Here is a 24,680-nt window from a genome sequence, read left to right on the forward strand (position 1 = left end):
TAATTTCACCTCCAGGGATCTGATGACTGTTTCTAGCCTCTGCAGGCACTGCACACGTGTGCAGGCACACGCACAGACACACATGCCACACCCACACACAAACATAAACACACACACTGAAAACAAAGGGTCTCAAAAGCTTCCCTGAGGACTGAGGGAGGACTTGGTGAGTCTGTAGGAGGGATATAGGGATGTAGCACAGGTCAGCTGCCTAGGGACCCACTCACCCAGACCAGAGTCTAAGTAAGAAATTTTACACTGTTCTGTCAGGGTCAAGGTCCATCCATGGATGATGGGCAGTTGGTATCATGCTGGAATTATCGTGGCTTCTTTTCCTGTGTATGCATGGAAGCCAGTGGCCATCTGGTCATGGGTATTTACCATGGTGTTTTTTGAAGCAGGGTCTCTCACTGAAGGTAGAGCCCATGGGTTTCTCCAGAATGTCTGGCGGGTGAGCCCAGGGGTCCTCCTCCCTCAATCTCCATGGCATTGAGGTTTCAGGAATGTACTAGATTTTAATGTGGGTGTTGGGGACCAATGGCTGCACAGAAAAGCACTTCACAGACTGACCCAATTCCCCAGTTCCTGGGGGTTTTTTTTTGTTTTTGTTTTTGTTGTTTTTCCTGAAACAGGGGCTCTCTGTGTAACCCATCCTAGCCTAAAATTCAGAGCAATTCGTCTACTTCAGTCTCTCAAATCCTGCAATTACAGTGCAGCACCAATGGCCATCTAGGTTGCTCTTTTTCTTAATGCTGCCAGGACAATTCCCACACAGGGCCAGGACCAGCCCTATGTTGACAGTGTAGCTCTAGCTGTCCCAAAACTCCCTCTCTAGAGCCACCCGATCTCAACTCAGCAATCTACCTGCCTCTGCTTCCACACGGTTAGGATTAATAGTGCACAGCAAGACACCCTCGTTTGAAGTAAAGTCCTAGATAGCCTAGGTTAGCCTCCACAGCTATTGGAGTTGGCAATAGCTGTGATGACAGGTGTGCATCACCAATGCCAGGTCCTACCTGGCTCTATCTGGGAATTCTACCAGACTCAGCTGTAATCTGCCTCTCCCAGGAGTATTGGGGTCTCCTTGTTTCACCTTGGCTCTCAGGGCAGTCCATCTGTGCTGCATAATTTGAGTACGGCAAGGCCGTAGGAGATGGGGTGAACTCAACCTAATGACTCTTGAGTGAGGCATATCATCAGGGGTGGTCCTGCAACTCCATAGGTTCCATCTGCCATAGGCTGACATGACAGGGGACCTGTCTACCTACTTCTTGGGGTCCAAAGGCAAGGGGGATAATTTATAAACTTATGGGTGGACGTAGTCACACTTATCCCAGCACCCAAGAGGAGGAAGAGACAGGTAGATCTGGTTTAAGGCCAGCCTAGGCTAGAGAGAGACCCTGGCTGTTCTGAAATCGAAATTGGCAACAAAACAGACTTGTAGCCAGAGCTCAGTGGCTAGAGTTCAGCTATGGTGGACGACATGGCCTGGGTTCCATCCTTATTGCTTCGCCTGGTGTTTGCAAGGTCATTCTCAGCAACACAATGATTGGAAGCCAATCTGGGCTACATGAAACACTGGCTGAAACAGTTACTATTCAGTTTTTGGCTCACAATTTTGCTGAGAAATGATATCCTTTAATCTTTAAGGACAGGGAAACTGAGGCAGACAGGGTCCCAGGCCTTCCTCCAGGGTCCAGAACTTTGAGACCTCAGTTGGTTGTTCCACCAGAACTCCATTATGTCCCCACCTGCTGAGTCAGAGTCCATGTGTGGGCACAGCCTAGGAACAGGTGGTGGCCCTGGGCAGGTCCTTCAGTGAGGCTGGGCTGCTCCCTCACCAGCCTGCCCAATTACCCAGCATCACACTACAGGCTCCTCCCTTCCCTGGAAGCTGGTAGAAACCAAAGTCCCATCAGCACCCAGTCTCTGGAGCCATGGCTACCCAGGAATGGGTTGTGCCTGTGCCCATAGCCACAAGGCCCACAGCCAAAGGGCCCTGATCACCTGCTCTGAGGAGGAGAAAGGACAGAGGGAGGTAGCTGTCCATCCCACTCATGGCTCATGTCTTCTGGGAAGTCTGTACCGCCCCACATCTGGGTTCTGTGCTGTTCCTGCCCATGCGCCTCCACCAGACTAAGTCCCTTGGCTCTGGGTGTGCTGATGTGCCCCCGACACCTAGGGACTTAGTGCCAGGCACTCCCAAGCTGAAACTGCTGTGCTCAGTGTTGTCACACTAAACTACCTGGATGGCTACAGAAATTACACAACTCCCTTTTATGGCTTCCTGCCACTTAGCCAAGGCTAGTCCAAGCTCACCGTGTATCTAACTCAGAACACTGAGCCTGTCCTCCACTCCCAAGTGTTGGGGTGACAGGCAAGTACTGCACCTGGTTCTTGGTTTATCAGTTGGTTCTTACCTGAGACACCAGTCTGGAGGCTGGTGTCACACTCGTGGCAGTCCTCCTGCCTGTGTTTCTTAGTGCTGGGGTAGTTTCCTTATTTGTGTGCACATGCACATGGGTGTACTGTGAGGCCAGAAGTGGGCATGGGGTGTTCCTCTATAACATTCCACAGGGTTTGAGAACCACTATCTCTGCCTCTAGAGTGCCACCAAACTGGGCTTTCCTGTGACAATCTCTGAAGCTGGAGCCCAACTGAGCTGATGTGGTTGGCTCCTGAGCTTACCAGACCATCCAGACACTGAGTGCACACTCTGGGCAGACATGCTTAGCATTGATGTGCTCCTAGGACCCAAACCCACACCTCAGGTTTCCCTGCACACGCATGGACCCAGGAGCAGCCTCCTCAGCCAGTCGTCCCCCCCCCCCCAAATCAGACATCCAAAGCGCTCCCTGGCTCAGTCAAGAGCAAGTGAGACATCTGGGCAGCACGCAGCCAGCCCAAGCCAGATGCAGCAGGTGGGTGCTGTGTGGAGGCCCCTAACCGTTGGACAGGCTGACTTCACTGATGGGAAGTGAGGTGTGAGGGGAGGCACTGTGAGGGTCTTTGAGAGAGCAGCCTGTTCTGAACAGTAAGTCTCAGGGCAAGAGACTACTTTAAAACAAGGTCACAAACTGCTGCTAGCCCAGTGCTCTTGACCTACTGTCTGTGAGACCTGCTGGAGCCCCAGGGCCATCCCCAGCACTGGAGAGGTAGAGTTAAGATAGGTCACAGGCCAGCCTAGGCTACTGGAGACCCTGGCTCAAAAAAATATTGGCAGAGTGGCAAACACCTTTAATCCCAGCACTCAGGAGGAAGAGGCAGGCGGATCTCTTGAGGCCAGCCTGCTCTGTAGAGCAAGTACCAGAATAGCCAGGGATACAGAGACCCTCTCAAAAACCAAACAAAAAAGGCAAACACTGGGGCTGGAGAGATGGCTCAGTGGTTAAGAGCACCCAACTGCTCTTCCAGAGGTTATGAGTTCAATTCCCAGCGACCACATGGTGGCTCACAACCATCTATAAAGAGATACAATGCCCCCTTCTGGTGTATCTGAAGACAGCTACAGTGTACTTATATATAATAAATGAATAAATAAATCTTTAAAAAAAAAAAGGCAAATACACACACACACACACACACACACACACACACACACACACACGCATACAACAGGTGATCACACTGTTCCTATGATATAAGACATTCTCACCAGGTAGCCCAGGGTGGCCTAAAACCTGCCATTTTTCCAACTCTGCCTTCCCAGTACTTGGGGGTGAGAGATGGATGCAGCTCATGGCAGAAGTGATTAGGCTTTCCCCTCCCCCACCACAGGGCACTTCCTGTCTCCCACCCCTAGTGCAGGAGGCTCTCTGCCTTTAGGGGAGGTGACAGTGCCCTGCACAGTGCAGGACCAACCAGCAGAGTGTGGTGACAGCACTTGCTTGGACCACTTGACCCGAGCATGAGCAGCCCCACAGAGTGGCATCTTAGGGACATCTGAAAAGGGAATACTTCTCTCATCTCTGAGAGGGGCAGCAAGAAGAGCAGACAGACACTCCCCAGCTTCCTGCAATGTAAGGGCACCAGGTCTGTATCAGGTGTGACCTCTCAAGGCTTTCTTTACAGGCCACTGTGACTCTATCTGGTGGGGCGGGTGTGACCCTGGTGGGGTATTGGCAAGCTATGGCAGGGGCTTATCTAGTCTCATGACCCTGATCCACTGGGGTCTCTTCCGAAGTGCGCAAGCGTGGCACTTCCTGTGAACTATGCTGAGTCAGCTATGCTCCCTGCAGCCCAGACAGGTCCCCTGCTTCCACAAGCCCTGCTAGGATGGAGGGATGGAGGCCTTGTCTGCACAGCAGGAGCAGGGGAGGAGGGGCACTGTTTGTTGTCCCTTGGCCGGCCCTTCTTCCACCTGCTGAGTGAGGTCACAAGCAAGCAATGGGCCAGGAGCACAGCAGCAGTTTTCTCTCTTTCTCCACTTTGTTTGCTTTTCCAAATGCACAGGCACAGGTCCCCTGCCACAACACACACCACTGCTGTCCCCAAAGGCGGCCGCTGTGCCCACAGGGACAAGGACACAGACTGCTGAGCGATGGCTGTCACACTGCAGTACGCGTGGGTGTGCTGGGCTGCTTCAGCCGCAGGGTTCTGCATAGCCAGCCAGCGAAGTCCACGTCCTCCCCCTCAGAGCGCTTGATGAAGGCATGGTTCTGAAAGACGCAGGGTGTCAGTGATAGCCTGAGACCCAGGCCTGCTCATGGCCCGGCATTCTCTGATCCATCCTGGGGTGCCCTTTACAACAGTGATAGTCACCAGGCTGTGACTGGGAGAGCCTGGGGCAGCTTCTCCAGGGGAGAGGGCTGACCCCTTGACCTACTGCTGACTCCTCGGCAGGGTAGACTTAGGTGGAACAAGTGGACACATGAAGCCATGGCTGGTCACAGGGAGCAAGGCCATCCACCCCACTCCCTATCTCCGATGTCTACATTTTGTTTGTTTTGCTTTCTGAGATAGGGTTTCTCTGTGTAGACCTGGCTGGCCTGGACTCACTCTGTAGACCAGGTTGGCCTCGAACTCAAGAGATCAATCTGCCTGGGTTGCCTCCTCGGGGCTGGGACTGAAGGTGTGCGCCTGCACTGCACAACTGCTTCTTTTTTCTTTTTGAGACAGTGCTCATGTGGCCAAGGCTGGCCTTAAACTTCTATGTAGTCAAAGATAACTCTGACGTTTTAATCTTCTTGTCTCACCTCCCAGAGTGCTGGGAAGATGGGTGTGCCTGAGCGGCTGTCTCGGTGTTGGCATGGCGGGCATGCGAGGCTGTTCTCAGTGAGGAGGCACCTGTGTTCACCTCCCCGCCCCTGGGGTGGAGCAGGGGTACACGTGTCTGTGCTAGCATGGCTCTCTTTCTTAGGGGCCTAAAAAATAGACAGATGGTGCTTAAACCAGATTAGGTGTGTCTAGGAAGGGGGGTGTGTGTGCGGTGGGGTGGGGGGTGCTAAGACCTGCCTGGGAGTCTCCGGGCTCTGCTGGCCCGCCGTGTAGGTGGGGAGCTTTCACAGTGCAGGCCTATGGTGTTTTCATGTCAATCCTCAACCTCACAGGTGGCCTAAGCCCTTGGTGGCTGAGACATGGCCTTTAAGAATCAAGAGGTGGCCATCGAAGCACACCCTCACCTCTGCACCACTTCTAACATCAGACTGCCGAACTGGCAGCATCCAGACTTTTCCCGTCCGGCAGACAGCCCCAGTCCTTGGCCCAGGAGACACCTCCACTCACTCACCGTCAGCAGCTTGAGGTCTGCACGCTCTGCTGGGTTCTTAATGAGACTGGGGGAGGAGAAGACGCAGACGTTACTCAGGAGCCCTGCTCACCTGCAACGCTCACCAGGAACATTTCATTTAAATTTTGGGTGACACGGTTGGTCTTCTGCATCCCAGGCTGGCCTTGAACTCACTAGCAGACATGACCTTGTCCTCCAGAATGCTGGGGTGAAAGGAGTATACCTCTAGCCCCTGTACCCCACAACTAAATCGCTCAATTCCTAATGAGTTAGTGAACTGGAGGGAGACTGCCCACCCCATGGAGACCCTGGTGGGAGGCTGGTACAAGGCAGCACGCGCCACTACCAGGCACAGTGTCTTCTGGGACGTACACATGGTCTGCCTCCTGGCCCCATGCTTCAGAAAATCCACATAGCAACTGACCATATGTCAAGGGGCTGGGGAGCCCAGCAGCTTAGCTAACCCTACCCCCCATGCCCACTGGGTGAGCTCAGGACACAGCTGGGCCACTTGTGTACTCTCAGCAGGAGGCAATATCACCAGTTGTGTGACCCTGGGGGATACTTTGACCCCTGACTGCACTCAGTAGCCCAGGAACCCAGAGCTTGAATGTGGGGCTGCCCCACCCATCCCACAGGCCCATCTCACCATTTATTCACAAACTCCTGGAAGTCTGAGCTGAACACACCACTGGGCAGCTTGGGAGGTGGCTGTGGAGGACAGGGAAGGGTCACTTAGGTGGCTGCAGGAGTTGCTAGCCATTCCTAGGAGCCATTCTAGCCGGGCTCCCCCAGTTAAGCTTTTGTCAACACTATCAAACTATCTAGGGGGCGGGGCCGCCTGTGGTACAGGGTGGTGTCCTCCCTGTGAAGGTGGCCCCAGAGTGTCAATGCCAGGAACAGTGGTAGCCCTGTCATAGGCCACAAAGGCCATCTTATGCCAGTGTTCTTCACTCCTGGGTACATCCGTGCATAGTCACATGTGACCTTGTCCCCCTTCTGGAGACGCGCTGGAATTGTTGTTGCTCCACACTGGCTGCTTTGGAGTCAGGGTCTCTCACACACACTGGCGCTAAGACTGTTTTGGAAATTACTATGTGACTCATCCCAAGGCAATCCTGCCTCAGCCTCTCACACAAGGGTACTAGGTTAGAATTAAGTCTGCCCTAGGAACCCCCTTCTGTGTCTGTGGATGTGACCCAGGCCCTCACCTCTCATGGGAGGATTCTAGGCAGGAGCTCTCCCATGCCTTCAGCCTTCTTCCTGGGCAGCCAGCCAAGCCACAGCACTAGCCTAGGCTGGTCCACACTGACCTCCCATGCAAGCCTCCTGACTGAGCTGCTGAGTAACTTGGGTGCCGAGCATGATGGAGACAATGACGGCTTCCCACCGACTGGGACAGCAGAGGAGCAGCCCACACCCCCACCCCACACATCCAGGGTGGATCAGCCAGTTCCAGGAGCGAATACCTGAAGGCCAAGGGCACACACCTCATTCACTATGTAGTCCAGCAGCTCAAAGATGGCCATGGCTGGTCGGCTGTCCATCCCATGACCTACTTGACAGTACAAAGAACACACAACTGTGGGGGCTACAAAACTCAAGAGGGTGACTCTGGTCCTCCTGCCAGGACTCACTTCTGCACTCACAGGCTGGAGGTAGCTTTGCAGGTTGGGGAGGGGACTGGCAACACAGCAGGGACACCAATGTGACCTTACAGAGCAGCTGCTGGTATTTGGAACAGGTGGATGATGACCCCTGCCCAAGGCCCCAGGGCCAGCTGCTGAGCTGTGCTGTTTGCCCGTCCTGTCATAGGCTGCTTTGGGACTTAGGCAGGAGAGGCAACCGGCCCATGGGCTGGCCTGGTGTCACCACAGCTCACCAAAGGACTGGGGCCATCTGAGACCTGGGGTCAGGGTGATCAGCCTGTGCTGGCGCAGGGTGGGGAGGGGCTCTCTGCTCCTTTAAGGTATGTGAAGTACATACAGCACACACTGAGAACACATAGAGGGAACGGGGCCGGCCACATGCAGGGACCTCCAAGCCATGGTGCTTGGTGAGATCCAGACACAAAGGTTATATAGTACAGACTCCACTACAGGGAAGGTTCGGAGCAGGGTAAGAGCGAGTGAGCGAGGGATTTGTGTGTGTGTGTGTGTGTGTGTGTGTGTGTGTGTGTGTGTGTGTGTGTGTGTGTGTGTGTGTGAGAGAGAGAGAGAGAGAGAGAGAGAGAGTGTGAGCGCAAGCATGCACATCTGTGAATGGGACTTTGTTTAGGCGTGGTTGAATGTTCAAGAACCAGACAGAGGTAACGGACACTCTCGTCTGTGGCTGTGCTAACCACTGGTCTACAGGGCTTGCAGGAAGCAAAGGGTAGCGTTTGTTTCTGTTGTGTCTCCGCAGTTAAAGCCACCCATTCCCTGACATAAATCCCAGTAAGTCGGTGCTCTACAGAGGCTCTGTTCCACACCAAGACGGTCTTCCTGCCCCTTAGTAGCCAAGGCAGCCACTCCAAGGGTTGGATTGCCTCCCCAGGTCCCCTGGAAATGAGTTTCTCTCCAGCCTGTGCTCCCTGTGCCTCCAAGGCAACAGGGATGTCACCAGATCACCTGCACCTGGGGCTTCCTGAATGCTAGACTACAGATGTGTAGGTTGCAAGCAGTGGCTGGCTCCCTTTGTACCCCAACCCCAATTGACGCATCCTCCTGCAGAAATGCCTGGGAAACCCAGCAGCAGCCAAGGCCTGAGCTCCAGTGGAGTTTCCCGGCGCCCAGCTGGCAGCAACAGGTGCAGCTGCCCTGGACAGAGAATGACATCGTGCAGCCTGTAGCTCTGTCCCCAGAAAGCCCTGGACCGTCTGAGGACTGCTGACCACAGCAAGCCCTGTCCAGGGGACAGCTGGTACAGAGAGGGCCATCAGGGTGGTAGCTGAGCCCCCACCCATCCCTCTCCTGTCATGTCCCATACCACTGATGGGGCGTCCAGGGGGCCGGGGCCGCGGTGAGACACTATGGGGCTCTCCATCTGCCCCATCCACCACAGGCCGGCCAAAGCTGGCCTCTAGTTCCTTGGCATCAGGTGGGGGGATGGGGTACCTCCCGATGGCCAGCTCCACCAGCGACAGCCCCATGCTCCAGATGTCCGACTGCACAGAGTAGTGGGTGCCCTGCAGCCGTTCTGGCTGTCAAAGAAACAGGACACAGCTGGGGTTGGTAGCATCAGGGTGAGGCCACACACAAGCACAGACAGACCCCACTGAGGATGCGTGTACACAAAGGGCTTGGATACTCACGGACATGTAGGAGCGTGTCCCTACAAATGAGTTGGCCATGGAGTCAATCAACTGGCCGCTCACTCCGAAGTCGCACAGCTTAATCTCTCCACGAGAGTTCACCAGAATGTTGGAGGGCTTCACATCTGGAGACAGTGTCACAGGGGTAAGGCTGCACCCACTGTGTCCCACCCACACCAGCCTGGACCAGCTTACCTCTATGCATGATCTGGTGCTTCTCGCGGAGGTACGCCAGGCCCCGGAGCACCTGCAGGGAGGTCAGAGCTGGGTAGCCTATGAGTCCAGGGCGGCAAGGTTAGGCTATGATGAGCCTCCCCAGCCACAGGACACATGTCCCCAAGTCCTACATAGGATCCTGCAGCAAGCACATGGTCACTGTCTGCATTTCAAAGTGAGGGGCTGGGGCTGTCTCAAACTCACCGCAATTCTGTGTCAACCCCTCCTCCCCTCAGCTGTTGAGGTGACAGACATGTGCCACCATGCCTGGAATTTTTTATTTCCTCTTTTAAGACAGGGTCTTGGGGTTGGGGATTTAGCTCAGTGGTTAGAGCACTTGCCTAGCAAGGGCAAGGCCCTGGGTTCGGTCCCCAGCTCCAAAAAAAAGAAATAAAAAAAAAAAAAAAAAAAAAAGACAGGGTCTTACTCTGTGGTCCTGGCTGACCTGGAACTCACTGTGCAGACCAGGCTGCTCTGCCCATCCTGAGTGCTGGGTGCACACCGTCATGCTGGGCTCCACCATAGGCACTTTTTTTTTCAAGATTTATTTATTTATTTATTTATTATGAGTTCGCTGTCTTCAGACACACCAAAAGAGGGCATCGGATCCCATTACAGATGGTTGTGAGCCACCATCTGGTTGCTGGGAATTGAACTCAGGACCTTTGGAAGAGCAGTCAGTGCTCTTAACCACTGAGCCATCTCTCCAGCCCCACACAGTCATTTTTTTTTTTTTTTTTTTTTTTTTTTTTTTTTCAGAGCTGGGGACCAAACCAGGGCCTTGTGCTTGCAGGCAAGCACTCTACCACTGAGCTAAATCCCCAACCCCCCACACAGTCATTTTATATGGGGAAGAAAGGAGTGCTCACAGGCCACACACAGGCCATGGTGGGGCTGGCAGAGAATCTCGAGTAGATGGGGATGGGACATGATATCCCAAGGAGGAGCAGCAGCCAACGAACTTACCGCAATGCTGACCTTCCCTAAGATGTCCTCAGGAATGCGCTTGGCCTCCTTCAGTACCTGGTCCAGTGAGCCACCGTCCTGCACAGAGATGACAGCAGCTGGCTTTGTCAGGAAGACCAACCCAGAACTCAGGCAGGCTTACCCTGTCAGCCCCAGCTGCCCTTGCTCTCCCAGGTTCCCAGCAGGCACATGGCCTGGGAGACAGAGTTTTGAGCTTGAGTGACAGAACCACCTCTGTCAAAGCCCAGTCCCTGGCACCAGGGACTGTGCGGAACAACACAGAAAGTCCTTGGGCAGACCAAACAGGACTAACTCACAGCGACTTCTCCTGGGGTAGGCCAAGTATCAGACCGGAAGCCCAAGGGCTGTGTCCCACAGAAGGGCACGAGGTGGTCCACAGATCACCACTCTGGCTGTTCCTTACACCTAGGGCAGGGTCCTGATTCCATTTAACAGATGAGGAAACACTGTCCTCACTCCAGCTGGGCCAGGAGACCAGGTTCTCACTACCAGGGACACTTGTGTAGCTTTCTGACCTGACAGAAAGCAGGGCCGCAGGAATTAAGGTCAGGAAGGGGTCTCCTCTGAGCTGCCCTGGATCCTTCCAGCACCTGTCCAGCTGGGCACTGGGTCACTGGAATCCTGTTTTATTCCTCACCCCTGGCCCCTTCCTGCACGCAGGCACGCATGTTCCCTTGTGCTCGCGTGCGCTCTCTCTTTCTGTCTATGTCTCACAGTTATTCCAGACAAGGTTTCTCTGTGTAGCACTGGCTGTCCTGGAACTTGCTTTGTAAATCAGGCTAGCCTGGAACCCAGTGATCCACCTGCCTCTGCCTCCTGAGTGCTGGAATTAAAGACCTGTACCACCATGGTCCAACTCTATATTTTGTTCTTATGGAGAGAGACTGGAGGTGGCTTTGGCTGGGCACTAGGGAAGGACAGCAAGGTCATTCATTACTTCTCTTAGGTCACATTGGACCCTATAGGGTACCGAGCAGCCTGCCTGGCCTCTCCCAACTCTATCCCAGGAGTTCCTGAGTGTGACAGCAACAGGCATCTCGGATTTGCCTGAGTTTCTGGTGGGGTCATCTCTAGGTTGAGCCTGGGTGATCTTAGCCAGGTCATAGTGTCCTGGGGCAAGATGGAGAACTGTGGTGCTGCCGGCCAATCGCTGTATATACCTCCAGGGCTCTAGAAACTCACTATCATGAAGAGCATCAACACATTTTCTTTTCTTTTTTTTTTTTTTTTAATTTTTTTTTTTAAGGAAAGACATTCTTGTAAAGATTTATTTATTTATTTTGTATATGAGTACACTGTAGCTGTCTTCTGACACACCAGAAGAGGGTATCGGATCCCATTACAGATGGTTGTGAGCCACCATGTGGTTGCTGGGATTTGAACTCAGGACCTCTGGAAGAGCAGTCGGTGCTCTTAACCACTGAGCCATCTCTCCAGCCCTGTCAACACATTTTCTTATGGAGATCCAGACACAGACAGCCCACGCTGAGACCCCAGAACTTCCTGTTCTCCCTGCCATGGGCCCACTGTAGCGGAGTGTGAGCGCTGAGCAGGCTCCTAGCAGGTGTCCACACTTAAGGGCACCTAGCAGCGCTTCCCTTCTGTGCTACCTGGGTCTACGTGTGGCAATAGGAAGCGGCAGGAGAGGGTGGCCTAGAGGGAAGTCTGGCCTTAGACAGGGTAGCAGGGCCCCAGCTGCTCTCTCCACTTTTCCTCGGCTTCCAGACGTAGGCTGAACAGTTCTGCCCCCAGGAGCTTTTTTCAAGCTGGGGCTGGAACACTCCAGATCAGTGACAAGGCCCTGTGCACACAAACTTTCAGACAGAAGAGACCAGAGTTCCTACTAGCCCAGGGCAGGCCACCAGCATAGACACAGCTATGGCCTAGGTGTCACCTTGCCCTTTCTTACTCTTGTTCAATGTGGGCCACTGTAGTGTGGTACCCACGGAGCAACGCCACTGGTGGCAACTGTATCATCTTCCTATTCTTGATAGCCCCATAACACAAGCCAGTAACAGCGAGCGAGGAGAGCCCACTGCTGCCTGTACCCAAGTTCTGCAGCACCCCACGACTGCAAGCTGAGCTGGTGGTGTGGTCACTCCCCAACCTCAGCCTCTGGAGCCAAACACACTCCTGTTTCTATGCCAACCTCCACAGGAAACTGAAAGTGGGCCAGGGCAGGACCAGCCAAATGGCCACCCAAACCCCCACCCCCTAAGGGTAGGCTGTCCTCCCAGGACATGTCCATCCCAGGTAACCTGTGACTCAACACCAGACTACATCAGCCGCAGGGTGAAGTGGCCATTGTTTGTCATTGAGACAGGGCCACACATGGTCTTCATTCCCTCCTACGAAGATGAGGGACATGTACTACTGCCTGGCTCAGTACTGTTTGGACATAGAGCCTTGCTATGTAGCTCAACCTGGCCTCAAATTCAAGGTAAACCTCTTGCCTCTGGGAGCTTCCTGTACAAATGCAGTCAGCCAGTGTGAGAGGCACACTCCTTAGGCATGAAGGGCTCCTGTCTCTTGTAGGACAGACCCTAGCCACTCTAGCAATGAGAATCATGTTCCTTAGGCTGGAGTCCCCTTCCTGCAGGGGACCAGGAGGCCTATAACCCAATGGTCACACATCTATAAGGGGACTGGAGGGAGCCATACATTCAGTGTCTACTTCTCTCTGAGCAATCAGGGTAGGTAGGATCAAGGAGGAAGCAGGGCAACAGCCTGGTGTAAGGGGCCCACAGCCTGGTACGTCCTTCTCTAATTCATTTCCTGCTTCGCACACCCAAATGGTCTTCCAGTCAACATACTGTTAAAGCACGGTTAAGGACCACAGGAGCTGCCAAATTTTTGGGGAGTGGCAGGGTTCAGACTCACAGCAGGTTGGGGTCTCTTTTTGGCCCAAATTCTTCATCCTGCCCAGACTGTTGTCTAGAGAGGGAAGTGTGCAGATCTTGTCTGAGGCTGGGGGCCATGGGCCTAACTGCATCCTTCCAGCTCAGAGCTTAGTCAACAGCAATGGAGCAGGAGCCCACTCCCACAGTGGGTGCATGCTTACTGGGGGGGCCACAGAGGCATGCCACACACCACTGCCCCACACATCTGCTGGGTGCAGTGGGTGAGAAGATGGAAGGGAAAGTAGGCCCTCACCATGTGCTCCATGCAGATGCTGATCTCGCCATCGCTGTAGAAGGCCCCGTAAAAGCCCACGATGTATGGCGAGTTGCACTCATGCAGCACCTGCAGCTCCCGGATGATCTGGTTGCGGACAGCTGGCTTGATCTCCAGGTGGATCAGCTGTGAGGAGGAAGAAGAAGCGGCTGCTGAAGAGGAAGGGCAGGTGGCTAACGAGCCCTACAGACCCAGTCCTGGGCAGATACCCGAGAAGGGAAGCCCCATGCAGGGTCTGCGGGTGACAGGGCTAGTGGGACGGGGCATGGTGAGGCCATGCTTTTGCTTTTCAGTAAAACTGGTCTAAAAGTGAAGACTTTGAAAAGGGAAATGTCACTATTGTATTCTTGTGGGAAAAAAGACACACCAAGCTACGGGATGCACACAGGCAACATCAACACTTCAGACCCTTCCTCCAGGACCACCATTCCCACAGCAAGGCCTTGGTGGCCACTCAGGACTCTAAGTTCTAGCCAAAGCAATGTCACGCCTCTGCTCACTGTCCTTCCAGGGAGGAGGCCATACAGAGAAGGCACTGTGAGAGAGCAACCAGAATCCACACGCCTGGAACCCAGTGCCCAGTGGGTCCAGTGTCCAGCAGGGAGCAGCCGTGGCCAAGCCTGTGAGAGCCACATAGCAGACCCACATCGGTAGATTTGCCCGGAGAAACCAGATGTCACCATCAGAGAATGGTTTATCTGCAGGAGGCACAGGTAGAGCCTTCAAGGCAGGCCCAGGTTCCCACAGGAAAACGAAATGAAGCCGACTACGGCTCCACTGTAGGCCATGGGCACAAGGGCAGACTGGAGGCAGAGGTGGTCTCTGCATGGGCAAGGAAGGGGTCAGAGGTGGAGACACGCACTGCAATGGAAACCCCTGCAAGGGCCCACCAGAAACCACAGCTAAGTATCCTGGTGTAACCACTGCTCAGGAAGGGTGGTCAGGTCAGGTGGAAAGGCATTTCCACCCAGCAGGGAGGACTGGGACATGAAGGAGCCAACTGAGCTCAGGACAGGTGAGAGGCTTAGGAAGTGTCTGTGACCTTGTGGATCCTGTAGGTCCTGCTAAGATCCAGCCCTGCCCCTGCCATCAGTTTCCAATCCTGCAGGTCCTGGACAAGGTTCCCAGCACAGCCATCTATCTTAATAGGCCAAAGGAACATTTAATGATTCTCCTTCCTCCCCAGGTCACACACTCACTCCCATGCCAAAAAGGGTCTGGTGTAACTTTAATTTCTTCAAAGCCTACTTTAATGATGCGTTAACTTCCCTTCTAGCTCACTACCCACCAGAGGTAGTAAAAAAGAAAGGATATGGGAGAAGTGGCCCTGGTTAGACAGGTTCTGTGGAGCAACTCGCATCTGTGTTGTCTGGAAATCGGCAGTGCAGTTCACAGGTTAGCAGGCGGCAGCAGTAGATCCACTTGCAAACATTTCATTGCTACACCAGCAGTCCAGTTCAGTCGAGTCAGGACAGCAAACTCGTATCAGCAGTGGTGTACAACCTGGCAGAGTCAGCCAGGCCTCGGCACAAGTCAGCAGGAGGGGCCAGGGTCAACAAGGACACAGAAGATCCCTTCTCAGCAAGACCAATGTTGCAGAGGCAGCCCTACCAGCAAGCCCCTCTCACAGCCCGCCGAGTCCTATTTATACGTGTCCCCCAGGTCTTGCCCATATGTGACTCTGTCTCAGCTGACTTCACTGTGCCAGTCAGTCCGAGTCCGAGGAAGCAGCAGGAAGCTGCAGCACAAGCACCCCGCCTCAAGCTTCTTGGTGTGCTTCTCTCTGTGGAGTCTCAACAAATGCAGCTCAGCTACGCAATGGAAGGCGAACCAATACACGCGTGCTGTTAGCGAAGACTCCTTCACCACGTATCCGTTCACATGCTTGCTTTAGCAGAGCATCCTTTCTCTTGTGTCTCCTTCAGTGAAATGTTCCTTCCCGACTCTGCCTTAGCCTTTCAGGAACACTCCCTCATGTGTTTGCCCCAGCAAAACACCATCCAACACAACTGACTTTCCAAAGAAGCCTTCAGTTTCCCCTTCAGTTTGGTGTAGAGGTGCCTGCATCTGGGGACTCCTCCAAACAGCCATGCAGGCGAGGCTGCTGTCCAGGGCACCATTTCATTGGAAACCAACAATGTAGGTACTCTTTTTTTTTTTTCTTTTTTTCGGAGCTGGGGACCGAACCCAGGGCCTTGTGCTTGCTAGGCAAGCACTCTACCACTGAGCTAAATCCCCAACCCCCAATGTAGGTACTCTTTACACTCAAAACCATACAACAGGCTGTGGAGACGGCTTCAGTGGTAAAGAGCACTTGCAGCTCTCACAGGGACCAGAGTCGTGTTTCTGGTACCATGTGTGGCTGCTTAAAAACCACCTGTAATTCCACCAGTGGAGGAGCCAGCACCTCCTTCTGGCCTCTGGGCACTCATAGACACACTTTTTATTTTTTTAAAAGGTCAAATCATAGGTTGGAGAGATGGCTCAGTGGTTAAGAACACTGACTGCTCTTCCAGAGGTCCTGAGTTCAATTCCCAGCAACCACACGGTGGCTCACAACCATCTGTAATGGGATTTGATGCCCTCTTCTGGTGTGTCTGAAGACAGTGACAGTGTGCTCACATACATAAAATAAATAAATGATTCTTTGAAAAAAAAAAATCTTAAAGTGTACAAAAGTAAAATCACACAATAAGAGCCCAGGGTGGGGACACACACCTGACAACCCCTAAGACTGACACAGGGGGATGAGGAGGTCCAGGCCAGTGGGAGCAACAGAGCAAGGTCTAGTCTCAGAGTGGCAAAGTGACACACTCAAGCACTCAAGACACAGAGGCGAGCAGATCTTTGTGAGTTTGAGGCCAGACTGGTCTACAGAATGAGTTCTAGAACAACCATGGCTATGTAATGAGACCCAGTCTCAAAAAAGATCTTGCCTCAAAACCACACTAAGCCAAACCACAAAGCATGCCTAATACTGGAGACAGTATTTTCCACACAAAGGTTGAGCGTTCATCATCTGAGAGTCACATACATTCTAAAACCCTAAATGCTTAACCAGGCCTAGCATAGTAGCCCAGACTGGCTTGAACCTACCTCCTGTGCTTCAGACTTCACAACCTTGACAAGTACAGAATCACCTCTCCTGCCTCCTGCAAACTCCACGTTTGGACATGGAGCCATATGGTAGGACAGCATCTCTTGGTGCCCACATAACCGGGGCCCGTGGGGATCCAAGTCTGCACTGGAAACCTTGGGTAGTCAGGCAGATGGGCTGGAGGCGAATGTGGGCAGTAAACGGAATGTCAATGTGCTACAACCTTGGGAGCCTGGACTGCACAGGGAGTCAGGCAAGGACCGGGAATAGATGGTTCCTTCCATGCTGAGGCTGGAAGAGGGACTCACAAGGCAGATGCCTATCTGTGGTCTAATGCATGGTGGCCACCTTGTGCAGTTCAAACACAGGCTGGACACTTGGATCTCTGCTGCTCCAGAGGACTTGGATCTGCGTGAGCAACCTGATGTTTCCCTTGCATGGACCTGACTGCAGGTCTCTGTGTCCAGCGCTGGTAGTGGAGCTGACCTGTGAGCAGAACCATCCTCCGCTATCAGGGAGATGTGGAAATGAGGTGCAAAGACACTTCCTCTGTGACTAGAAACAGTCTGCAAGATGGCAGTGCCTAAACCACAGCAGGTCCAAGAGGCTCTGCCTTTGACAAATGTTAGCATGCGATCCTAAGCCAGCTCCAGCCTCACTCTCACTGGGCCATCAGCCTGTCACCAGCTTCCAACACATAGGTAAGCAGTTCTGTGCTCGGTGGCCTTGTCAGGGAGTAGTTGGTATGGAGACATGGCCTTCTGGCTGCATAAGCTTCCAGCAAAGATGCCACTTGCTGTGGAGAACCAGCTTCCAGCCCAGGTATGCCACAGTCCCGCACGAGTTCTGCCAGGCTCAAGCCAGAGGGGGCCTAAGACTGGGGGGTCAAAGATGTCAATAGAGGTTGGACCAGTCACAAAAAGCAAAAATTGATATTGGGCCTCCTATACTGCCAATTGCTGCAGACGATGACTCACATGTGGCAGAGCAAGGCTCAGGAGTGACCTGCATCCAGACCTGAGCCTCGGCTCAGCTCCCACACAATTGCCTTCTCTGTTGCAGCCAGCAAGTCACGGCCTGGAAGATGAGGGAGATACTGGGTAACTCGGGCCCCTTCAGCCCTCTAAATGTCACAGTGGAGTTCGGCAGGAGGTGAGTGGATTCCAGGACGCCAAGGCTGCAATCTGGGAATCTTGGGGGTTGCAGAGGACTCTGGGCAGGTATGAAGTGGCTCCCCTTGCTCAATAGGTTGCTAGAGACTTCAAGAAAGGTCAGGTGTGTCAACATGCCAGCACCATGATGTGCAGGTGTCACCACTGGCAGTGTCCTTATCTCACTATCCCATGCCTTGAGGAGACTCCTGGCACTAAGCCAGCAGGCAGGCACCAGGGTCCATCTTCAGCTGCTTGGAATCCTACAGGTCGAGGATCTTCATCTACCCAGCGTGCACACACACACCAGCCTCCTGTACTCACACACTAGCCTCCTTGGGGCTGGAATGGCAACCTGCAATGCGGTAAGCTTCAAATCAAAGCAAAGCAAGTGATCGCTGCAACAGGGTGGCCTCTTCCCATCAGCAGAAGGTAGGAGCAGGGACACTGCTCCTGAGTAGCCCTCAGGACTTGTGAGGCTCCGAATGCCCATCTTCCCTGAGCACTCACCAAGCGCTAGGCTATCCCATCATCACAGGTACCACCTGTTCTCCACGGAGATGCCCAGTGTACTGAGACATTGGGCTGGTCCCCAGCACCACTCCAAACAGAACCTCGCTGTCTGCTGGGTGCATGGGCCACATCAGTCCTGCTTCTCTGCAGACCAAGGACTAGAATGACTGTTTGGCTTCTTTTCCATGCTCAGTCTCAGGTAGCCCAGGCTGGCCTTGAACTCAGTATGTAGTTGAGGATGACTTTGCACTTTTTTTTTTTTTTTTTTTTTTTTGGTTTTTTTTTGAGCTGGGGACCCGAACCCAGGGCCTTGCGCTTCCTAGGTGGCGCTCTACCGCTGAGCTAAATCCCCAGCCCGACTTTGCACTTTTTAATCCTCCTGGAACAGTAGGCATGCACTCCACTCGTGTTTACCTGGTACTGGGGATGGATGGAACCCAGGGCTCTGTGTGTGCCAGGCCAGTGCTCTGCCCACTGACTGGCAGACATGCAGACTCCATGCAGGGCCTTTCCCTAGCCAGTTGCCCATGGCTCACAGAGCAGCCCAGCAAGTCTTGTCCTGGGAGGGAAGAGTATTTGCCTCATGCCAGGCTACAACTCACCAGTGCGCCGCATGCTGCAAGAGAAGCCAGCAGAGGCCAAGTCTCTTTTTTTTTTTTTTTCAGAGCTGGGGACCCGAACCCAGGGTCTTGCACTTGCTAGGCAAGCGCTCTACCACTGAGCTAAATCCCCAACCCCTGTCTCTCTTTCTCAGGCCAGCCTGGTCCACAGAGCAAATTCTATGTCAGCCAGGGCTGCACAGCAAGACTCTAATCCCACATCACATGACCAACCACAGATGAGGACAGGAGGAGTGGCACTATTAGGTGTGGCCTTGTTGGGGTAGGTGCGTCACTGTAGCTATGGGCTTAAGACCCTCACCTGAAAGTCAGTCTTCCACTAGCAGCCTTCAGATGAAGATGTAGAACTCTCAGCTCTTCCTGTACCAGGCCTGCCTGGATGCTGACATGTTCCTGCTTTGATGATTATGGACTGAATCTATAAACCTGTAAGCCAGCTCCAATGAAATGTTGTCCTTTATAAAACTTGCCTTGGTCATGGTGTCTGTTCACAGCAGTAAAACACTAAGACAGAAGTTGGTACCAGGGACTGGGGTATTGATATCAGAGGCCTGATCATGTGTTTGGAAGAATGTGGATTCAGGGACTTTGGATTTGGAAAGCATCGTAATGCTTTAAATGGGGCTTGATGGTCTATCCTAGCAGGAATATGGAAGTCTTTGTTACTGACAGTGATTTGAATTGTAAGGAACAAGAAGTTTCAGTGGAGAATTTCAATATGTGGCCTAGAGACTGTTCTCATGGTATTTTGGTGAAAAACATGACTATTTCTTCCCTTTGTCTGAAGAATCTGCCTAAGGCTAAGGTGAAGAGACTCAGATTTATTGCATTGAAAGGAAGTGTTAAGAGTACCTACACTGGGGGTTGGGGATTAGCTCAGTGGTAGAACGCTTGCCTAGCAAGCGCAAAGCCCTGCTCCAAAAAAAAAAAAAAAAAAAAAAAAAAAAAAAAAAAAAAAAAAAAAAAAAAAAGTCTCAGAGACGCCCATCATAGACTTTGTTCTTTGGTTAAGTCTCATGAAGAGCAAGCTGAGAATGGAAAAAATACAAAATATAGGTTCCAGTGTTAAAAGGGCACCAGGAAGTGAACTGGAGCCTAATCCTGTGTTCCAGGAGATAGCAGATTAAAGGAGTGGGACTTTTGGGAAAGATACTACCTAGCTAAATTTAGTTTTAGGCACGGTGGGACACACCTTTAATTCCAGAGACAAAGCCAAAAAGATCTGAGTTCAAGACCAGTTTGGGACAAAGTAGGTTCTAGGTGAAGCTTAAGTTGAGGTGTGGCGGTACACATTACAGGAGACAGAGCCATGCAGTTATCTGGGTTCAAGGTCAATCTACAGAGCAAGTTCCTAGAAAGTCAAGCCTGGGCAGAGAGGGAGTCAGAAAACAGAAAGCTGGTAATAGAATAAGGGGGGCCATGTTCTAGCCCCAGCAAGCAGCTGAACAAGGCAGCTGCCGCCATGTGGCTCTGGAAAACTAGAAGGAACCACTGGGACAACTGGTTAGCTGGAGCTAAGAAGTTAGTAATTAACAAGAAACCAGCATCACTGAGATGAAATCTTCTGGGAAGTGTTTTCTGAGAGCACAAAGAAGTTGTGTTCCAGAGACAGCCAAGGTTGTTCCTCATGCTGCAGCTGTACTTGGTATGTGTGAGGGTCACCCAGGTGGTACTGGTTTTGAAGGCGTGAAGGGGTCATGAAGAACAGCTGAGGCTTGGCACTGAGAGAGGCCATGGACAGCCATTGGTGAAGGTTCAGGTTCAGTTGCCGTTGATGGCCCAGGACTGAAGGAGTCATGCAATGGATTTGAGGCTTGGCACCATGAAGAGAGTCAGTGAGAGGCTATTGCTGAAGCCTAGTTGCAGGGAAGACCCCAGTGTATTGGAGATGCCAGTACCATGGGATGATCACCAAGAACAGCAGTGGAATGGATCAACCTGAGCTTAGAGTGCTACAGAGGGCAGAGCTGTGATCACAAGCCCTTTGGTGGACGGACCCCAGATGATCATGTGTGGATGCCAGACATTGAAACAAGAAGCTGTAACACTGAAGTTATCTTGGAGACCCCAAGATGTTTGAGATGCCAGAGACGTGAGCTGTCTGCAGAGGAAAGCTGCTAAGAGGGCGTGGAACCAGCTCAGTTTGTTGCTGGGATTCAGTTGGAAATCTGAAGATCACTTTTGCCATCAGACATGGAGACAAAGAATTTGAAGTTTGCACAGCTGTTTTCTGTCTTGCTTTGGGAATTACACTTGAGTGATTGGATGAATCTCAGAAAAGACTTCGAACTTTGTTAACATTGTTGAAACTGCTATAGACTATGGGGACTCTGGAAGTTGGACTAAGTGTATTTTGTATTATGCTATGTTTAGGTGTGGCCCCCACTGACTTATGTTTGAACAAGCCCATGGGGGCCAGAGAGTGGACTGTGATCATTTGTGTCTACTCTGCCCAGGGAGTGGCACTATTAGAAGGTATGGCCCTGTTGGAGTAGGTGTGTCACTGTGGGTATAGGATTTAAGACCCTCAATCTAGCTGCTTGGAAGCCAGTCTTCCACTAGCAGCCTCAGGTGAAGATGTAGAACTCTCAGCTCCTCCTGCACCAGGCCTGCTTGAATGCTGCCATGTTCCCGCCTTGATGACAATGGACAGAACCTCTGAACTGTAAGTCAGCCCTGATTAAATGTTGTTCTTATGAGAGTTGTCTTGGTCATGGTGTCTGAGCACAGCAGTGCAACCCTGAGACAGATGCCCACCCTGACCATCTCACCTTTCTGGCCATGATGAGGCCGGAGGGCCTATGCCGGGCCTTTGTGACCACGCCGCCATTGCCTGCACCCAGTTCTGAGATTCTCTCAAAGTCGTCGTCCTTGAGCTCACCAACCTTGGCCTTCTGGGTAAGGAAGGCCTCCAGCCGCTTCCTCTGCTGTTCATCCAGGTCCAGCTCTTCCAACTTCTTCTGGAGGTCCACCAGGTGTGCCCTGCAATGCCCAGGAGCAGAGGGTGAGACAAGAACCTGAACCCCACATTTGCACTTCACGACACATGGACATGTCACTAGACACAGAGGCTGATCCTCAGGCCTGGAGGAATCACAACAAACTGCCTCAGAGAAGCCTTCGTACCACCAGACTAGGGAAGAAGCAGAGGTGGGCCAAGGCCTAGGCCGGGACCTCATCTGTATTGAGGGGCAGGCAGGTCAAGTAGCTTTGGAGTCAAGAACTAGGCCTAAGAGAGGAGGCTAAAGCTTCAGCAGCCGTGCCTAGGATTTACCTGTGTATGTCATTACCCTCATCAAACCTGAGGCCACCATACACTAGGCACATCCACATTCAGCCCCTCACTGGGACAGAGTCTAAACCTTATCCAGATTGCCCCTGAATGCACTCGGTGGCCTAGTGTGGCTTGAACTACTGATCCTCCTGCCTCAGTTCCATGTGCTTGGCGTTTACAATTAAGAAACTTGTACCCACCTCCATTTTTATGCAAGGGAAGGTGAGGCCCTCAGACAATCCACCTGCCCGCCACACCCCATTCTTGCACACACATCCCATGGGCACCTCAGCACCTTCTGGCTGCTTCTTTGCCTTGTTCTCGGCTTCTGGGAAGCACCCAATGCCCCCAATGTCTCCCAGTGGTTGTTCTAACCCATTAGTTTGGCTAGCAGGATGCAACCTCCAAGACCTCCAATCTTCAGGGCACAGCATGCACTTCTCTGACATTTTCCACCATGGGCAGGAGTCTCATAGGCAACCACCCCTACGCCTCAGGCCCACTCATGCCACGCTGGAAAGCCTTTCCCCTTCTTCCCTGGAACAGCACCCCAGGCTGTCTTCACGCACTCTGGGACCCTCCATACCTCTCCTACTTCTCCACCAACCTAACCTCAGACTGTGGCACTGTGTAAAGTAGTTCTTCCATCATGCTGATCTTCCCACAGAGGGGCGCCTCACCCAGTCTTTCCTAACAGAAGCCTCTCTGATCCAGCATCACTCAAGGTTAACCTGACCTCGCCTGGGACACCCCTCTTTTCGCCTCAGAAAGTCCAGTCCATCTTTCCTGTCTCCTCCCAGAAAACCCTTACACCCAACCTTCTTTGACAAACCTTCCTTACTTGACCCTCTTCCAGAAATGCCTTGTACCCAACTGCACCCCTCCACCCCTCATCCCGCCCCTCCATAGTGAGTCAGTTACCTCCAAGGGCACCGTTCACTTTCCACTAGGTCACCATGCATGCCCCCCAACCCCAAGCCAGGATCTCCTCCCACCTCCCCCTTGCTCCTTCCAACAGGTTCCTTCCCTCTGCCACTGCAAGGCCAGCCTTGCCTCCTGAGGCTTCGGCCAGACACTTCATGCCTTAAACTGCTCCACTCACCCGGTCCCCGTCCTAGGCTCTGTCCCTCTAACCATCCCAGCTCGCCACACACCTCACAGCTTCAATGACTCTCCTGGCCATATTCAGGTATCACACCCCTTCTTTCTTGGTCTCCAATTGCCCTGCCCCTTTTCAGGCCCCTCTCCTTACTCCAAGTCTTAACTCTATCTCCCCTTTCTTTGCCCCAATACCCGCAGGACCCACCCCTTCCCCTTTACCGCTCAGTTTCCCCTCAACAGCAAAGGTTTTCCCACAGAGCAATCCTCTCAGACCCCACCCCTTGTCCCCATCCCTACCCAGCCTCAGCCACTGCCACTCTCTAGACTCATTTTTCTAGAAACAAGCTACTATCAAGGAGGCCCCGCCCCTCTTCGCTCACGGGCCACAGGGCTTTCCCCTTGGGCCACGCCCCTTTCCCCTCAGGATGCTACACCAAGTACCTCAATCCCCTGGCCTGGACCCCAACCAGGCTTTGTCCGGGTCCTCGAAGGCCACGCCCCCTATGCGCGCAGGCCACTCACCCTAGACCACGCCCCTTTTCCACTGGGTCAAGCTGACACACCACTTGACTCGCTCCTCTGGTCCCGCCTTCTCCCCCCTCCCGCCCACCGACATGGCCTGGACCCCCAACCAGGCTTTGTTCCAGTCGTCAAAGTCGACGCTCCTCACCTCAATTCACACCACTCTCAGGACCAGCCCCTTTCCTGACAGGCCCTGCGGTTATCCCTTCAGACCACACCCCTACTTAGGGCCACGCCCCCTTCACTCCTTGGCCCGCCCCCATCCTCACATGCCCCGCCCACTCACTCGGAGGCGCCCTCGCTGGTAGGGGACGGGCCCTCAGCGATGGTAGGGTTGATGGTGAGCGCCGGTAACACCGGCTTCCTCCGGGCCAGCATCAGGGCTCTGCGGCCGGCGGCGGCACCTCAGCCGGGGCCCATAGGGGGCAGCGCGAACCGGGCCCGGGGCTGCGGCCTAGGCCGGGCAGAAGGTGGAAGGCGGCAAAGCCGGGAGCGCCGGCGAGAGAAGACCGAGACAGAGTGAAGCTGACGCTGCAGCGCAGTCTGGAGGTCGGGAACAGGGGGCGGCCACAAGATCGCAGGCCGGGCTCTCGCGAGATCTTTTTCGGCGCGGCTCCTCCCCCAAGTGAGGCGCTTGCGCGCGGCGCCTCCCCTGCCCCTGTAGGAGAAATGGCAGCCACTGGCACTGGACTACTTCCACAGCGGTGCAATCGGCTGTACTATCGGTTTCCCACGCTCGGCTGCGCGTGCGTCTTAAACGCGGGTGGTGTTCCAGACGAGCAGAACCCCGAGGGGTTAGACCAGTCTTTTTAGGGTTTGCAGATAGACTCTCAGCAAGAACATTACAGGACTTCGGCGACCAGCATCAGTCAAATCATACTTGTTTAGTTTCCTATTATATTCCTAGACTTGGCGCCCCAGTCACTGTATGAGACTCCTGTGCTCCTGATCCTCCTTGCTGGGATGGTACGCCTGAACTACCTTACCCGTTTTTTGCTTTGGTGG

General features: G+C 53.3%; 1 protein-coding gene across 2 annotated transcripts; it reads right to left on the reverse strand.

Moving 5' to 3' along the window:
• Positions 1 to 4,392: 4,392 nt before the first annotated feature.
• Map2k2 (mitogen-activated protein kinase kinase 2) lies at positions 4,393 to 24,269 on the reverse strand. Of its 2 annotated transcripts, none has more exons than XM_032907375.1 (11): positions 23,962 to 24,269; positions 21,550 to 21,760; positions 13,377 to 13,523; positions 10,203 to 10,280; positions 9,216 to 9,267; positions 9,021 to 9,145; positions 8,696 to 8,909; positions 7,219 to 7,286; positions 6,378 to 6,439; positions 5,729 to 5,774; positions 4,393 to 4,658 (listed from the first exon to the last, which is right to left on the reverse strand). In XM_032907375.1, exons 1-11 carry the CDS (start codon positions 24,051 to 24,053, stop codon positions 4,548 to 4,550), a joined length of 1,206 nt encoding a protein of 401 aa, XP_032763266.1. In that variant the 5' UTR covers positions 24,054 to 24,269; the 3' UTR covers positions 4,393 to 4,547. The 2 variants fall into 2 exon arrangements, with proteins under 2 accessions (XP_032763266.1, XP_032763272.1); XM_032907381.1 differs by having other exon boundaries at positions 4,410 to 4,658; positions 7,219 to 7,283.
• Positions 24,270 to 24,680: the final 411 nt, after the last annotated feature.

Source organism: Rattus rattus, chromosome 1, assembly GCF_011064425.1.
Source record: "Rattus rattus isolate New Zealand chromosome 1, Rrattus_CSIRO_v1, whole genome shotgun sequence".
Taxonomy (NCBI): domain Eukaryota; kingdom Metazoa; phylum Chordata; class Mammalia; order Rodentia; family Muridae; genus Rattus; species Rattus rattus.

What these genes read in the sequence shown, in the direction of transcription:
- Map2k2 (XM_032907375.1), bottom strand. Translation starts at nt 24,053, where the DNA reads ATGCTGGCCCGGAGGAAGCCGGTGTTACCGGCGCTCACCATCAACCCT. An exon ending in GCATCTGCATGGAGCACATG is followed by an intron (nt 10,281 to 13,376) that starts GTGAGGGCCTAC and finishes ATCTCTGTGCAG; the next exon opens with GACGGTGGCTCACTGGACCA. An exon ending in TAGGGAAGGTCAGCATTGCG is followed by an intron (nt 9,268 to 10,202) that starts GTAAGTTCGTTG and finishes ACCTCCCTGCAG; the next exon opens with GTGCTCCGGGGCCTGGCGTA.